Here is a 15421-nt window from a genome sequence, read left to right as displayed (position 1 = left end):
GAAAATAATATGTACAATCCAAATAGGCATGGAAAAGGCAAGAAAAGGCAAAACGAAAGAAAAAAAAAAGAGATGGAAATATAGTCATGACAACGCGCCTTCCCTCCCAACGCCGGAAAAATGCGAACGAGAAGAAAGTTAGGATTGAGCAGGGGCTTGAGGCTGGCCTTGACCCTGACGCCCGCCACGCGGCCCGCCGAAGTGCTGGCGTCCGCCTTGGTTGTGGTATCCGCCGCGCCCACGTCCACCCCGGTGACCACCCGTAGGATTGCGGTTGCCCTGGTAGCCTCCACGGCCCTGGTGGCCACCGTAGGAGCCGTTCTGGCGGTTGTTCTGGCCCTGCCAGGAACCCGCGCCGGCCGCCGGGTTGGACGGGCCCGAGGTCTGAACAGGCACCGCCGGGTTCTGCTGCGGCTCCTGATCCTGAGGGGACGACCTGGGAGGCTCAGGCTTGGCCTCCTCCTGCGGCTGCTGCGGCAGCTGAGACTGGGGCCGAGGCTGCTGGATGGCCGGGCGGAAGTTCGAGATGGGGCGGGGGATCGTCTCGGGATTCTCATACACATACAGGCTCTTGTCGATGTGCTGAGGAATGGGCAGGATTTCGGTGCCCAAGTCGCGCTCGATGTTGTACAGGTTGAACCGATCATCCCAGTTGATCAGGTTGATGGCCAAGCCGAGGTGGCCGTAGCGACCCGAGCGACCGATGCGGTGCAGGTAGGTCTCGGCGTTCTTGGGGAAGTCGAAGTTGATGACGACATTGACGGCCTGGATGTCGATGCCGCGGGTGAGAAGGTCGGAGCAGACCAGGTTGCGGCAGACGCCGTTGCGGAAGTCGTGGAAGACGCGGTTACGCGCCTGCTGGGCCATCTTGGCATGGCTGTAGAAGCACGAGTAGCCCAGCTCGGTGATCTTTTTGGCCAGGAGCTCGACGCGGTTGGTCGAATTGCAGAAGATGATGGACTGGTTGATCTGAAGCTTGGAGAAGAGCGTGTTCAGGCAGTGGACCTTTTGCTTCTCCTCCACGTAGGCGTAGTACTGGGTGATGCCACGCAGGGTGAGCTCGTCCATGAGGTTGATCTCGTAGGGGTTGACCATGTTCTTGTCCGAGAAGTCCTTGACCGACAGCGGGAAGGTGGCCGAGAAGAGCATGACCTGGCGGTTCTTGGGGTGGAACTTGAGGAGCTGCTCGATGACGGGAGTGAACTCGACCGAGAGGAGCTTGTCGGCTTCGTCCATGATGAACATGGGGCATTCGCTAAGATCGGCCACCTGCTTGCCGGCCAAATCGAGAATGCGTCCGGGGGTACCGACCACGATATGGACGGGGTCCTGCAGCCGGACGATATCGTCACGAAGCCCCGTGCCGCCCGTGGTCACCATGACGTTGATGCCGAGGTGCTTGCCGAGGGTCTTGCAGACCTGGGATGTTTGCATGGCGAGCTCGCGGGTCGGGACGAGAATGAGGCATTGGATCTTGGAGTTCTTGGGATTGATCTTTTCGAGGGCGGGGATGACGAAAGCGGCGGTCTTGCCGGTGCCGTTCTTGGCACGGGCGAGGATATCACGGCCCGAGAGCGCTATCGGTATGCTCTCCTCCTGGATGGGCGAGGGCTTTTCGAACCCTGCCTCGAAGATGCCCATCAGCAGGTCGCGCTTGAGCCCGAAGTCTTCAAACTCCAAGCCCTTGGTGTTGGTCACATCCTGGAAAGAGCAGCCACGTCAGGAGCTGAACAGCGAGCCAACCATCTCTGCAAGGCGTTGCAACCCACCTCGGTCTGTTGCCTTGTGTCCTTGGCCGGGATCCTGAGGTTCTTCTTCCAGTCGTCCGAGGTATCGCTGTCTAGACGTTAGCGACGCCGAGCCGCGCGATGGAAGGAAGCTACGAACTTCAAGGTCGAAGCCTTGAGCTTATCCACCAGTGTGTCTGTCATGGTAGCGGCTGGTTCGAGATGGGAGAGAGAGGAAGCGCTATCGAAGCCCGAAGATGGGTGGAGAGATGAGGGGTTGGTTGGACGATCCGGCGACTGTAAAGCGGTTGTCGCAGGATGGGGGTGGGGGGGGGGATTCTTAGTGGTTGTTGTTGATGCTGCCGCGGTGTGGCTGCCGGATCATGAGCTCAGGGCCCAGGGGACGTTGGGTCGGAGAGGTATCGATCGAGGTTGAGAGAAGGGTCGGGATCGTGGTCGAAGGCTGAGAGGTCGGGTGATCGCGTGGTTCGAGTGGCCCAAAGGGTAGCGTACGGCAGCGAACTAAGCCAGCTCGAGGATTTGTGTCTCGTTCAACGGGATGGAAGCGGCTGTCGTTCTCGCTTGGAAGCACAAGGCTCTTTGTGAGGGTCGGCGGTACTCGAATGGCGATGGAGTGAAGGGAGGAATTTGAGGTTGGTTGGGGAGGAGTCTCTTCTTCTTTTACGTTTCGTGCACAAGTCTGAAAATCGGTCAGGGAGCTGAAGAAAGCAGGGCTGGGCCTCTTTTTGCGCTCTTGCCGAACATCAGGTGGATGTGGTCGAGATGGTCACGTGCTCCGGCTCCATCTTGTTGCGCCACAAGGTGGGGTTGAACGGTTTATCGGTGTTGTGGATCCAGGCCGCTCCACCTGCATCATCCCGTCGCGGGAGATGACGGAGAAAGCTCCCAAGGAATCCCTCTTGACGGGCAACGGCCGCGGACCATGGGGAATAAGCTAACCGCTTCCGCTCCTCGTTTGAACAACATCCCGCATTTCTCGACGGCCTTGCCTGACTTTCCGACACCATGATGTCGGATCTCCCAGCATGACCAGACCAGCTTAAACCATGCCTCTCAGAAACCCCGCCGGCGCGAGCCAGCGTTTCCGTTCGAGCGCTGTCCTCCCAGGGCTGCGCCCCGCCACCATCCTCCCTACGACAAGCCGGCCCCGGCACCGTCGGCGGCCTGCCGTCCCGCCCGCTCCGTCTCAACGCCGGCCATATGCTTCCGTCAGCGATGTGAGCCCCAACAAGACGGCCAAGCGCGGCGCCGATGGCGGACCGTTGCAATGGCCGGCCTCTCCGAATCCCACCCCGTACGAGATCCTCGGGGTCTCCAAGAACGAACCCTACAACAAGAAGCATTTCTTCCGGCTCGCGATGCACTACCACCCGGATCGGCAGCACCTCACGGCAGACGACGGCATCCCCCACCTGACCAAGCTGGAACGGTACCGCCTCGTCGTGGCCGCCAACGAGCTGCTCAGCAACCCGCAAAAGAAGCGCATGTACGATCTCTACGGCTTCGGCTGGGACCAGCACACCGACACCCACACGCGGCATCGCGAAGCCGACCGGACCTGGCGGAAGCGGCCGGGGAACGCCAGCATGAACGCGACCTGGGAGGACTGGGAACGGTGGCATCAGCAGCGCGACGGAGGCAAGAGGGAGAAGCAGGAGGAGATCTTTGCGTCCAACGTGACCTTCATGGCGGTCGTTGCGTTTTTCCTGGTCCTTGGCACGTGGAGCCAAATGACGCGCGCGGGAACCAACTCCATGAACCTCATCGACATGCGCGATCAGAAGCACGCCGCGATCAGCAAGGAGCTGCAGGAGCGGCGCAACCAGAGGATCGGGCTGGACCGCAGGGACAGGGTGGACCAGTTCCTGCGGCAGCGCGAGTACGAGAAGTGGGCGTACGATCCGCCCAACCATGGGCTTGCCCTTCCGCCTCCGGATCAAACCAAGAAGGTGGACTGAGCGGAATGGAATGCCTTGGTCAAGGCCCACGCTCCATTGCATGTAATGATATCATCCAATGAACTGCCTGATTAGGCATCAAGCATCGCCCGTTGTGTGCTTGGTGCTGGAGACGTCTGTTCGCCGCATCTCAACATAGATCGCGTCCATGCGTGACGAGCTGGCTTCGCTCAGGGCGCAATCCAGAGAATCTCGGGGCGCGGTTCCGTGTCCGGATTGTCCGACAGCCAGACCGCACAGCCTCGCGGTGGGCGCGGTCGAGAATCCGTCCATGAAGGATCCCATGATTTGTGTTGTTTCGAAACCGGTGGAAATGGCTGCGGGCGATGAAAACATCCTAAAAAAGCGGTTGTACGTACGTCACTTTATCCGGTATGCAGCAATGAGGCATAGCATCACCGTGGAGATGGTGGGGCCGCCAACCAAAACAAACGCCCCCTGAGGAGGACGGGAACACACGCAGATCCAAGGCCCGAGAAATGTCGCGGTGACTCTCTCTCGCCCGCACCATGTCGAAAATAACTTACAGCTCGACGCTAATGGCTCACGAGTAGTGATGATCCTACAGAAACTTGAGAATTCAATCAGAAGGTTACAAACAGACAATAAGCCGCCACAAAAAGCTTCAGTGGTCGCAAAGATGCTACTATGTCGTCGTCGGCAAACGGACCGAGTCTGGCAACTCTGCCTTGCACATCGTGATGTACCTTTGTCAGTTTTGTGGGAATTTTTTTTTCCTTGGGCAGACGAGCAAATTTGCTCCATTGTCGTATCGTACAATACATTCGACCTCCGTGCCCCAACCGTGGCTCCAGGGCCTCCTTACCTAAACCGTAATAATCACCCGTAGCCCAGCTCCGTTGTCCGGGTATCTCGACCTCCCCCAAAGAACCACCAAACGACGAACTAAGATCCACACAATATGGAAAAGAAAGAAAACGCACAACCCCTTGGGCCCCTCCCGTGACTCACTGGCCGTTCCCGGCCGCGTTCTCCTGCCCCCCACGGCGCCGCTCCCAGCGGGACAGGAGGTTCGCCGCCCTCGCCGCTCTCTCGGGCCCCCAATCCTCGATCCGGTCGTCCCTGACCGGAATCAGCACGCCGATCCTGATGCGCCGAGGCCACGTGGCCGCCGCGTCGGCCGCCGTGATCCCGGCGGCGTCTTTTCCCGCGGCCACCGCCCGCGCGACCGCGTGCGCGCGCTGCAGCTGGGACACGACGGGCAGGTCCTCCTGGAACCAGCGGAGGTCCTGCCCGAGCAGGTTCATGGCGAGGCCGCTGTCCGCGGTGACGAGGAGCTCGTCGTACTCGACGTAGCGCATGCCGCGGCCGTAAAAGACGCGCAGGCTGCGGCGGAGCGGGCAGTCCTCGGGAACTGGACCGGGGGGGAGGGGTGAATTAGCACGAAGGCAGGGAAAGCAAGGGGCGAGGCGGGACGCACGGCTGAAGTAGTTCTTGACGAAGATGGGGTAGCTGGAGCGGCGGCACACCACGCCGGGGTCCACGATGATCCAGAAGGTCTGGAGGTCGCGGAAGCGGAGGAGGAACGAGTGGACCTCCACGGGGCACATGGCGACCGCCTGGTGCTGCAGCGGCAGCATCCACGGCGGCGACACCTGGGGCGGCCACTGGGGCCGCACGGGGCAGCGCGCCGTGCACCGCCAGTTGCTCATGAAGCTGCGCGGGCTCGGGTCCCTGGTTTGGTACTCGAGGGCGACGTTCTGCATCCCGCGGGTTCTCTCCTCCATCTTGGCGCAGTCCAGCGCGACGTTGGTGTTGAGGTGCTCTGGAGGTTGTGATCTGTTAGCTTGCGCAACCCGTCCGAACTTGTGGCGCTGTTGGTGTCGATGAAGGAACGAGCCTTCACGCAACGTTTCTCAAAAGAATCGACGAAACGAGATGAAAACAAAAAAGGAAAGGAGACGGAAGGAAATGGAAAATCATGGTCAGAACGTCAAAAGAGCCAAGAGAGGAGATGGCGGGACGAAATGAATGAAAGCTCCAGGAAAATGAAACGACGGAAGAAGAAGAGAGCTAAGAGAACAGGCCAACCATACGATTGAATAGATTCCAATACCCAAACCGCGACGCCTCGGTCCTCCTGGCCGGCAGCTGAATGATGACCAAGTCATTCGCGCTCGAGAACCTGGGACCCGGGCGGAGGAAGGGGAGCAAGCTGAGCTGTCCACGGCGGTTGCACTCCAAGCGCGCCGCGGCCTCGGACGTTTCGCTGACCCCCCGGAATGTCTCGAGCTCGCGGTACTGCGACCGGTCGCTGGACTTGGGGACCGGGTGGAAGGAGATGCCAAAGAACTGATCGCCTGCGTCGTTGACGCGGCGCGTCGCTCTTCCGATGATCTTGTGGAAGTTCGGGGCGGGGACCTCGATCAGCTCCGTGAAGATCTTGATCTGGAGCTCTTGGGGGAGGGAGCGGAAATGACGAAAGCCGGCGTCCCGGGCCCGCTGCGCCTGTCCGGCCGGGATCAAGCTGCCGCCGTTCGGCGGGGCCGAGCCGCGCTGCCCGAAGGCCGGACGCGGGGCCGGCAGCAGAGATGGAGCCGCAGAAACGCCGGGAAGCTGTTGGCCCTGGCTGACCACCATGTCGTTTGCCTCCGCCCGGCCGGCGCGACCATGATTCGGGGCCGGGTTGGGCAGAGTGACCGGCCCGATAGCGACGGGGTCCGGGGACTGCCGTCTGTTGTCGTCATCGTTGTTGTTATTGTCCTTCTTCACGTTTTCTGGCGACGCCATTGTGAAGGCGATCTGAGGAGGGCCTTGGGTGTCAGACGAGGTTCACGAGAGTAGACCGGTAAGAGACGGAACAAAAGCAAAAGAGGTGACGAGATGGGAGACGTACGTGAGGCGATATAACGGAACGAAGATGGTGGAAGAAAACGGGCCGACAAGTGATGAAGTCGACCAAGACGTTGTCTCCCAGAGAGGAGGTCGATGGGTGAAGACTACAAGGACCGAAACGTCGAGCGCGGGAAAGGTTCGGTGTGAGAAACACGCAGAATGGAGTTGTAGGAATGGAGAAAGCCCCCCGAGGAGAGATGCGGTGGAAGATGGGAGGTTGAATGGGTTGAGGGACTGAAGGTCGAGGGGACAGAGGTGCCGACTGTACAAGTTCGATTCGGTACAAAAGGCTGAGAGATCCGAGAAAGAGAGCAAGGTTTTCAAGATGAATTGGATTCCTGCGTGCGAGCTGTGAGATGAGCGTGGGAAACGTACGGAGGTCGTTGCAATGTGCGATGAAGAGAATCGGCTTGATTCTTTGTGGGCTTCCAGGGGGAGAACGAAACCTTGCGGAAGTCCGGTCTCAATAAAGCCACAAACCTCGCCGCGAAGCTCCATGGCAGACAATCTTGTCAAGTTTATCTCTGAGGATCTCGTCAGTCAGGGACCACGCGTTGCTCAACAGCACCGCAGCGGCTAATGACATGTTTGGTTCATATAAAGCGTTCGGTACAGGATTTCCAGAAGCTTGAACAGATCAACGCTTGCAGAGTAAACTTTGCATGGCTCCCTTGAACGACGCCGTGCTATCGAATTCCACATCGCTTCAGAGGAGAGGAGGAGGGAGAAGAAACTGTATTGTTTTGGCTGACACAGTATCAGGTTGCCTGAGCGTCTGGTGATGGTTTCGCTGTCAATGTTGGGATATCTTGATCGTCTGAAGCTTGTGCTTGCAAGCATCATGTGGAAAGGCCATGTTTCTGAGGCAAGTTTACCATCTCTTCTACCGAATGCCTCCTGGTTGCTTGGAAGACCCAGCAGAAGGACACAGGTGTTGGATCTCCGCCGGAAGCTTTCCTCCAACTATCGGACTTGAAGATTTGAATCTCAACCGGCGTTGAGTTTTGACATGTTTTCTTTACCTATGGTACTACTTCAGGTGAATCCCCAGGATCGGAAGGCGAAAAGCCTCTTATCGTCTTTCACTGCGCAGAGGGAGAGGGTCCTCAACGTTTCCAGACGATTCCTGGCCCCGGCCCGTCGATCCGTAACCATTGGCGGAAGTCTCAGGCCGGAGATCTATCTGCGCAGCCATTGAAGGTGGACGATGTAACCGCCTCATGTAGTTTTGGCTTTCCGTTTCGGCGGGCCTAGGGCGCTGCTGTTGTCCGACCGTGGGAGGGACCGAAACTCAGTCGGCTTGGGAGCTCGCAACAAGATCACAGACAGCAACCCAGCAATGGGTTGCAAACTTGTTGGTGCCTCTCAAGATGGGCATTACCTACAACAGGCACGTAATGACCAGTTCTGTCATCATTACCCGTTCGCACACCACCGCGGAGGCCCTGTCACCAATAGGTACCTATTCACGAACGGCCGAGTCAAGAGCTTGATTACCGACATCCAGGACATACATAGTTACAGCACGGCTTCCTCCATTGAACTGATTGGCGTCGCCAGCATTCTCATGCTCAGCGGCCTCGCGATCCTCTGGCAACCCGTTATTTCCTTTGCCATGACCGATGGGTATGGGGGGATTGGACAGGGGACTTGCTGCCACTTGCTGCTGCTGCTGCGGCTGCCAACACATTCGTCGACCGTCTCCGACACAAAAGCATGAATACGGTCGATCTTGATCTGCGTCTGAAGGAGAGCGCATCGTGTGGCCGCAAGACCGTTCTCTCGCAAAAGACATGGATATCAAACTTTGCTCTTTGCGACCCCCGTTCCCTACAGCGTCCTTGAACATCGGTTACTATCACCTCGGCGCGGTGGCTGATCATAGATGGTATTTACACCTCGTCATACGTAAGGCCGCCGAAAAAGATGACAAGGTCGCCGTAGCACCGCTTCAGCACCTCGCCACCGGGTTTGGCCAGTCGATGCTCAGCAACTGCTAACTATTAGGCCTGTGAAGGGGCACCCCAGGACTGCAAGACATTGGCAAACGCATACCATCGAGCCCCGTCGGACCTGTGCAAGAGTGGGAAACGAGACCCGCGGCGCGGCCACTTGGAGCTGCGTGCCCTCCCAACAACCTCAGGTTGGGTCCCAAAGGAACCGGGACCATTTCTTCAGAGCCTTGCCGTTGCTGCGACGGACAGGGCACCCAGACCGCGTCATCGAAAAGGAAAGCCATCGGCCTACAGCACAACAAGGCCAACCATCAACCCATTGGACGTTGGGTCCCCAGACCGGTGACCCGAAAGTGCCTTTTCCGGCCTTTGGCAGCAGGCCGTCGGGCCTGAACCGCACCGCCACGGGGCGTGTAGGGTAGCGTTGAAGACGCCAGCCGTCGAAAGAAGGCAGCGAATCAGGACCGTGAGGCGATCCCCAGGAGAAAGCTTTGCATGTCCAGGCCCCAGGGAAACGGCTGCTTCTGTTGCTGCTGTTGCTGCTGTTGCTGCTGTTGCTGCCTTTGTGGAAGGGAGACAAGGGGCGCGGTTCAACAGCACCCGAAGGCCGGTCGGGCTGTGGGGCACAAGCGCCCTTGGGGTGCCCATAGGACGCCGGGGGATTCTGCACGAATTAAAGCAAGGTACGTACCGTCGATGCATGGGTAAGCCGGTAGGTGACGCGCACTGGCGATACGTAGCGCGGAAGCACACGGGGTGGATCAACAAGATTTTGATCGATTCCCAGAAAGACAACGAAAAAAAAACAGTGCATGCATGTACCACAGTATGTATGTATGTAATTCAACGACACGGGCTAGGACAGCTCAGTGCATCGGTGGTGCATGAATCAAGCCTCATTAGTGTGTATAGTAGTGATGGCTTGGGATGGCAGGCAGTGGAGAAACTAGGGCTGACGTACGGGGGCCCTGGAGGGACCCAAAAGGACCTGGCGTATAAGTTTTTTTTTTTTTTTTTTTTTTTTTTTTTTTTTTTTTTTTGGAGGCTACCACACTAACACACACATACACACACCGCACACGCACACACAGACAGACAGACAGACAGACAGACAGACAGACAGACACACATACACATACGCACACATACACATAGCCACTGCGCTCATGCTGTCAAATTGGCTTGGAACATGAGATGTGTGCTGTGCAGGCAAGGCCACGCGACCGGGCTCGGGAAGCCTGAGCCCGAGACATGGCCGTTGCGTCGGTTGCGTGGATGGAACCTGGAGCCTGAGCCTATGCCGTGGATTGATGCCCAGCCCCGGACAGCATGGCCCCAGCAACCGCCGTCAGCTGGGGCCACGTCGGTAGCGCCAAGCTCGCGTCGTGCATAATGGTCCAATGTAAATACCCCTGACTGAGAGCACGGGCCTACCGTAGATGGCTGCTGCTGCTGCTGGCTGCTGCTACTGCTGCCTTCAACGTAACCCCGTCACCGGGTCGTCGGTTGGTTCGTATTTTGCCTGGCCTAGCCAAGGTCACCGACCTCCTTCGTCTCCAGCAGCAGCAGCAATACCACCAGCACCACCAGCAACAGCAGCAGCACCACCACCACCACCACCACCAAACACCACCACCACCACCACCACCAAACACCACCACCAAACACTACCAAACACCACCAAAAAGAGAGATTGCTGGGCCTCACGCATGGGTGACAAGATGGAGGCCACCACCTCGGACCTCCCGATCGCGCTACGGCGCACTCGGCGGGCCTCGGCCAAGGCTTGCCTGTCTCCGGCCGGCAGGTCGTCACCCCCATCTTTGGCAGCGCAAACGCCAAAGTCCAAATCTCGATCCGTCAGGTTCACCAACCCGACGCCCCGGTCGGCTCCATCGTCCACCGGCCTGACCCCTTCCCTCCGGCGGGCCAGCCTCGCCGCCGGCAAAACCCCGACCCAGACCCAGACCCAGACCCCTCGCCGGCGCTCCAGCAGCGTGACCCCGTCCCGGTCCGCGCCGCGTCCGCCGAGCGGGAGCGGGGCCCCCGGCTTCTTCGGCCCTCCGGCGGCCGACGGCGGGACCCCGTTCAGCGGGGAGGTGCGCTTCCTGCCCCTGCGCCAGGTCCTCGACGGCCGCATCAAGCGTCGCATCCGCCGCAACGGCCTCAGCGAGGAGATGAACGCCATCGCGGCCGAGAAGCGGCGGCGGGCGGAGGAGACGCGGCGCGAGATCTCGCGCCTCAAGGCCGAGCTGGCCGACAAGGACGCCGAGATCGGGCGGCTGCACGGCGAGACGGCGGCGGGGGCGGGGGCGGGGGCGGGGCGGACGCGGACGCGCGGCGGGTGCGGGCGCTGGAGCACGAGATCGAGAGGCTCAAGAAGGAGCTCGAGGAGCGGCGGTCGGCCGCTTCCGCGAGCGGCGGCGGCGACGCCGAGGAGGAGGAGTGGGTGGACGCGTCCGAGAGCCCGTTCTCGGACGGGCCGGGCGGCTTCGACGACGGGTACGCGGGGCCGACGAGGGAGGGGGCGGGGTCGTTTTGCGCCACGCCGAGCCGGCCGAGGGCGCAGGCGTCGTTCCCGACGCCGCCGGCGACGAGCCCGGAGCCGTCGGCGCGCACGACGCCCTGCCCGCGGCCGCCGTCCGGGCTGAGCGTGGCGGTGCAGGCCGACGTGCCGGATCCCGGCAAGGCGCGGCTGGAGGAGGAGCTCGCGTCGCTGCGGCTCGAGGTCGCCGAGCTGACGGCCCAGCTCGAGTCGTACGCGGCGCTCGCGTCCCGCCTCTCGGACAAGCTGGCCCCCTTCTCGCCCGAGGGCGAGGCCGAGGGCAAGGCCGAGGGCTCCCCCGCGGCTTCGGCCCTGGAAGACCGCCTCGCCCGCCTCCTCGAATGCCTCGGCGACAAGACGGCCGCCCTCGCCGCCCTCACCGCGTCCGTCGCGTCCCTCGGCTTCCCCGGCGCCTCGGCCGCCGAGGCCGTCGAGTCCCTGCGCGCCTCCCTCCGCGCCGCCCGCCTCGAGCTCGAGCACCTCGAGCTCGGCGACCCGGCGCCGGCGCCGCCGCTGCCGCTGACGGGCGCGGGGGCCGCCGTCCTCGACCGGCTCCTCGCGCGGCTGCGCGACCTCTGGGCCCGCGCGCGCGACCAGGAGGAGGAGCTCGACGAGCGCCGCGTGGCCAACGCGTCGCTGCGGGCGCAGCTCGACGCGCGCGTGACGGCCATGGACCGGCTGGCGGACGACCTCGCGGCGGCGGAGCGGCGGGCGCGCGACGGCGACGCGCGCGTCGCCGAGCTCGAGGCCGGCGTCGCCCGGCTCGGGCGCGCGTGCGAAGCGTACGCGCGCGACGTGGCCGAGCTCGAGGCGCTCGTGCGCCGCGTCGAGGCGGACCTCGCCGCCGAGCGCGAGCGCGGCGCGGGCCTCGCCGCCGAGCTCGAGGCCAAGGCCGACGCCTTGGCCGCCCTGCGGAGGGAGCTCGCGTCGGCGCGCGAGACGCAGGCGCAGCTGCAGTGCGAGATCGACGCCCTGGCGGCGGCCCACGCCGACGCGCTGGCGCTGGTCGGGTCCCAGCGCGACGAGCTCGACGGCGTCGGCGAGGCGCTCGAGGAGGCCAAGGAGGCGGCGCGGCGGCTGGAGGAGGAAAAGGCGCGGCTGGAGCGCGAGAAGCGGCGCGCCGAGGAGGTGGTGGGCGGCATGAACGAGGCGTTGGCGAGGGTCATGATGATGGGCCAGGGGCTTTTGGGTGCCCCGTCGTCGTCGTCGTCGTCGTCGTCGTCGTTGTCGTTGTCGTCGCCTTGGGTCCAGGGGGACGGCAAGCGCGGCGCCGAGGAGAGCGAGAGCCAGTCGTCGACCGTGGTGCCCGGCAGCGAGGAGGCACGCGAAGAAAGGGCGGCGGGGAGGGCCAGGAAGAGGAGGAAGTACGATAGCGGCCTGGGGCTTTTGGACGAGGACATGGACGGGGCGAGCCTGGTGTTGGAGTGTGAGCGCGCGCGAGACAGACAGCCTTGGGAGGAGGATCGGACCGGAACCTAGGAGGGAAGGGCTTGGGGACAAGGCCGGGCGGCATTGTATTGTATACTAATGATTATCAAGCGACATGACGTTTTGTCCAAGGGAATTAGAGAAATCATCATGATTGAATTTCATTGCCCATCTGACCTAGAATAATTACGTCCTCCGGATGGGAGCGAGCGCGGTGCCTCTCGGCAGGCATTACGATTACTACTTGATAGAAAGGAGTGGAGTGGTGACGGCCGCGTCCCGTCTTGGATGCCTGCAGCAGCAATCGGCCTCTCAACAACCCTTCCCGGAATGAACTCATCTCATCGCTCAAAGCAAAACCATGCCGTCGTCCCCTTGCCTTGGTGGCGTCATCGCGTCGTCGTCATCGTGATGAGGGACCCTCAGGTCTCGTGGCATGGTAGCACCCGACCCATGCTTCTCCTTGATCCATGAATGCACCGCCCCATCGCCTAGCAAAGCTTCCACCTGAAAGCCATCAGACGCCCGAGCCGGGAGTTGTCACGGCCGGGCCAGGCGACTCAGCACTAGATGTCGCGGTTCAGGCCATCGCTGCTCCTCCAATCCTTCCACTTGGCAAAGATGACGGGGTAAGGGCCCGTCTCGGTGAGCCCCTTGTCCTCGTCGCCGTCCCTCTTTTCGATGCCGGCATGGTAGCCGACCTGGAGGTATCGCTTCTTGAGGTCTCGGAACGTCTGCATGTAGATGCTGACCAGGTCCTCGGGGTTTCCGGACCGGTGATGGTACACCTGCTGGATGCCATGCAGGAAGGCCAGGTCGCCGCGCTTGCGGATCGGGATGAGCGCACCGCGCTCCTCGCCAAAGAGCCCAAACTTGCCGCAGGCCTTGGCCGTCTCCTTGGGCAGATCCAGGTAGATGACGCACATGACGATGGGCCAGGTGCGGTGGCGGAACGGCAGCGGCGCCTCCTCCGGGGGCACCTCGCCCGGCAGGTTCCACTGGTGCTTGTACCTGACGTACTCGGACATGATGCCGACGCTGACGCAGTGCTTGTCGCGGCCGGGCCGGCGGATGCCCAGGCCGAGCGTCTCCTGCACCAGGCGCCAGACGACGCGGTAGCGGATGCGCACGTCGCAGTCGATGAGGATGGTGTCGGTGCGCGGGTCGATGTAGCTGGCCTTGCCGAGCCAGGGCATCTGGAGCTCCCCGACGGCGTACATGCGGCAGGAGCGGGCCGTGTCGCGCGCCTCGCGGCACACCTGCTCGATGAGGCACGGCATGCCCAGCAGATCCCACAGGTACCGGCCAAACACGCTGTCGGACCACTTGAGGTTCTTCTCGTTGACGCCCTTGTCGTGGGCCAGGGCGATGGCGGAAAAGGGAATGAGGCGCCGCGGCAGGCAGAGCTCCCAGATCTTGGCGCGCAGCTCCGCGGGCAGGCCGGAAAACTGCGGGAACGAGGTGGTCATGTCGGGCTTGTGCTTCTCGAGGTACTCGAGGTGCTTGGCCATGACGTATCCGACGTAGTTGCCCTCGGCGTCGTACAAATGACGCAGCAGAGGGTGGATCGCCCGGAGCTTGGGGTGAAGGCCAGCGTCCGGGTCGGCTGGCTTGGATGCGGCCTTCTTGCGCGACCTCTTCCTGGCGGGTTTGGTGGGTTTGGTGGTTTTGGTGGTTTTGGCGACTTTGGCGACTTTGGTGGGTGGGTTGGGGCTCGCTCGCTTCCGCGACGACTTTGTTGCGCCGGCCTGGTTGGCAGCCGACCTTGTGGCTGCGGCGCTGGCCTGGGTGGTCGTTTCGCCCTGCTTTGTGGCGGCTTTCTTGTGGGATTCGGCCGTCGCCTCAGATCTGGCAGCCGTCTGCGACCTGGTGGTGACCATGTTGTTTGGTTGTGAAGGGGAGAGGAGAAAGATTTCGAAGAAATATAGTGCTTTCTGGCGGCCTGTGCTCTCACGCCGACAAGCGGATGAAGACGAGTGACCAGGAAACTGAGGTGGAAGGCGGAGAAAAGGGCGGGTGCGATGATGCGTACCCAAGGTGCCTAGTTTCGATGGGGGAAAAAAAAAAAAAAAAGAAAAGTTAAAAGTTGTGGGCGCCGAGGTGCGGACGTTTAAGTTCGTAAGGTCAGACGTCAAGTTGTAGGTAGAATAAGCACAAAAGTGCCACCACAAATTTCAACCTGGAATATCAGGTGGAAAAAAGGAATTGGGTCTGTCTGTCTGTTGGATAATGATAATGGCAGCCGGGACAGCCAAACACAACAAAACACAATGGGAGTCGGTGTGAAGGGCCGCCCTCGCTCAGGTTGGAAGCAGGACGCAGGAACCCACCCACCCAAGGCACAAAGAAAGTAAGGAACATGGCAGGAAGGAAGGTTACAAAACGCGAGTCACACGGATGCCTCCCTACCTGACCTGGTAGGTACGGTTGCCAAAGGTACGTCTGAAAATCACATTGTTGCACATGAGAATCAGGAAGAACCCTTTCAAAGGTACTTCCCAATGACGCTTACACATCTCTTTGGGCATTGTAGATCACCTTTGAAAAGACACTACTGGGGCTTCACATAGGTCTACTTTGTTATAAGGTGCTCTGTGATTATATATGATAACTGCTATACTACTATAGTACTACGCAGTATATTCACTACTACCACGCATAGAGCCTGAGGCGTATTGTATCCCGTCTCTTCCATGGTGGATCCACATGTGTCAAGCTCGCTCGCCGGGGTACCCCGTCACCTTCAACTCGCGGTAGCTAGTTATTGGTTTGTTGCTCTGGCCTCTTGGGATCCGCATGACGTCATTCTCTATAGGTCCCGTCTGTCGGATGGCCTAAGCTTTGTGCCTGACGGCAAGAGACTGCAAGCAATGACAGGCAGAGCAAGACAGCATCCAAGCTGAAAATAGAATATAGAACATGCGTCCGCTT

General features: G+C 60.9%; 5 protein-coding genes across 5 annotated transcripts; 2 read left to right on the top strand and 3 right to left on the bottom strand.

The window, feature by feature from the left end:
* Window positions 1-138: 138 nt before the first annotated feature.
* Window positions 139-1931, bottom strand: VTJ83DRAFT_3261 (uncharacterized protein; the record flags this gene model as incomplete). The annotated part of the gene is made up of 3 exons (XM_071009620.1): window positions 139-1701; window positions 1770-1836; window positions 1888-1931. The coding sequence occupies 3 exons, from the start codon at window positions 1929-1931 to the stop codon at window positions 139-141; spliced, it is 1674 nt and encodes a 557-aa protein (XP_070867139.1).
* An 863-nt stretch (window positions 1932-2794) lies between these two features.
* VTJ83DRAFT_3260 (uncharacterized protein) lies at window positions 2795-3706 on the top strand (the record flags this gene model as incomplete). Its single annotated transcript, XM_071009619.1, has 1 exon — window positions 2795-3706. One exon carries the CDS (start codon window positions 2795-2797, stop codon window positions 3704-3706), a length of 912 nt encoding a protein of 303 aa, XP_070867138.1.
* Window positions 3707-5740: 2034 nt separating this feature from the next.
* On the bottom strand, window positions 5741-6457 carry VTJ83DRAFT_3259 (uncharacterized protein; the record flags this gene model as incomplete). The annotated part of the gene is made up of 1 exon (XM_071009617.1): window positions 5741-6457. One exon carries the CDS (start codon window positions 6455-6457, stop codon window positions 5741-5743), a length of 717 nt encoding a protein of 238 aa, XP_070867137.1.
* Window positions 6458-11731: 5274 nt separating this feature from the next.
* On the top strand, window positions 11732-12541 carry VTJ83DRAFT_3258 (uncharacterized protein; the record flags this gene model as incomplete). The annotated part of the gene is made up of 1 exon (XM_071009616.1): window positions 11732-12541. The coding sequence occupies one exon, from the start codon at window positions 11732-11734 to the stop codon at window positions 12539-12541; it is 810 nt and encodes a 269-aa protein (XP_070867136.1).
* A 515-nt stretch (window positions 12542-13056) lies between these two features.
* On the bottom strand, window positions 13057-14370 carry VTJ83DRAFT_3257 (uncharacterized protein; the record flags this gene model as incomplete). Its single annotated transcript, XM_071009615.1, has 1 exon — window positions 13057-14370. One exon carries the CDS (start codon window positions 14368-14370, stop codon window positions 13057-13059), a length of 1314 nt encoding a protein of 437 aa, XP_070867135.1.
* Window positions 14371-15421: the final 1051 nt, after the last annotated feature.

Source organism: Remersonia thermophila, chromosome 3 (assembly GCF_042764415.1).
Source record: "Remersonia thermophila strain ATCC 22073 chromosome 3, whole genome shotgun sequence".
In the NCBI taxonomy this organism is placed as follows: Eukaryota; Fungi; Ascomycota; class Sordariomycetes; order Sordariales; family Chaetomiaceae; genus Remersonia; species Remersonia thermophila.
Note: the sequence above shows the minus strand (reverse complement) of the source record. Positions and strands in the feature narration are given on the sequence as shown.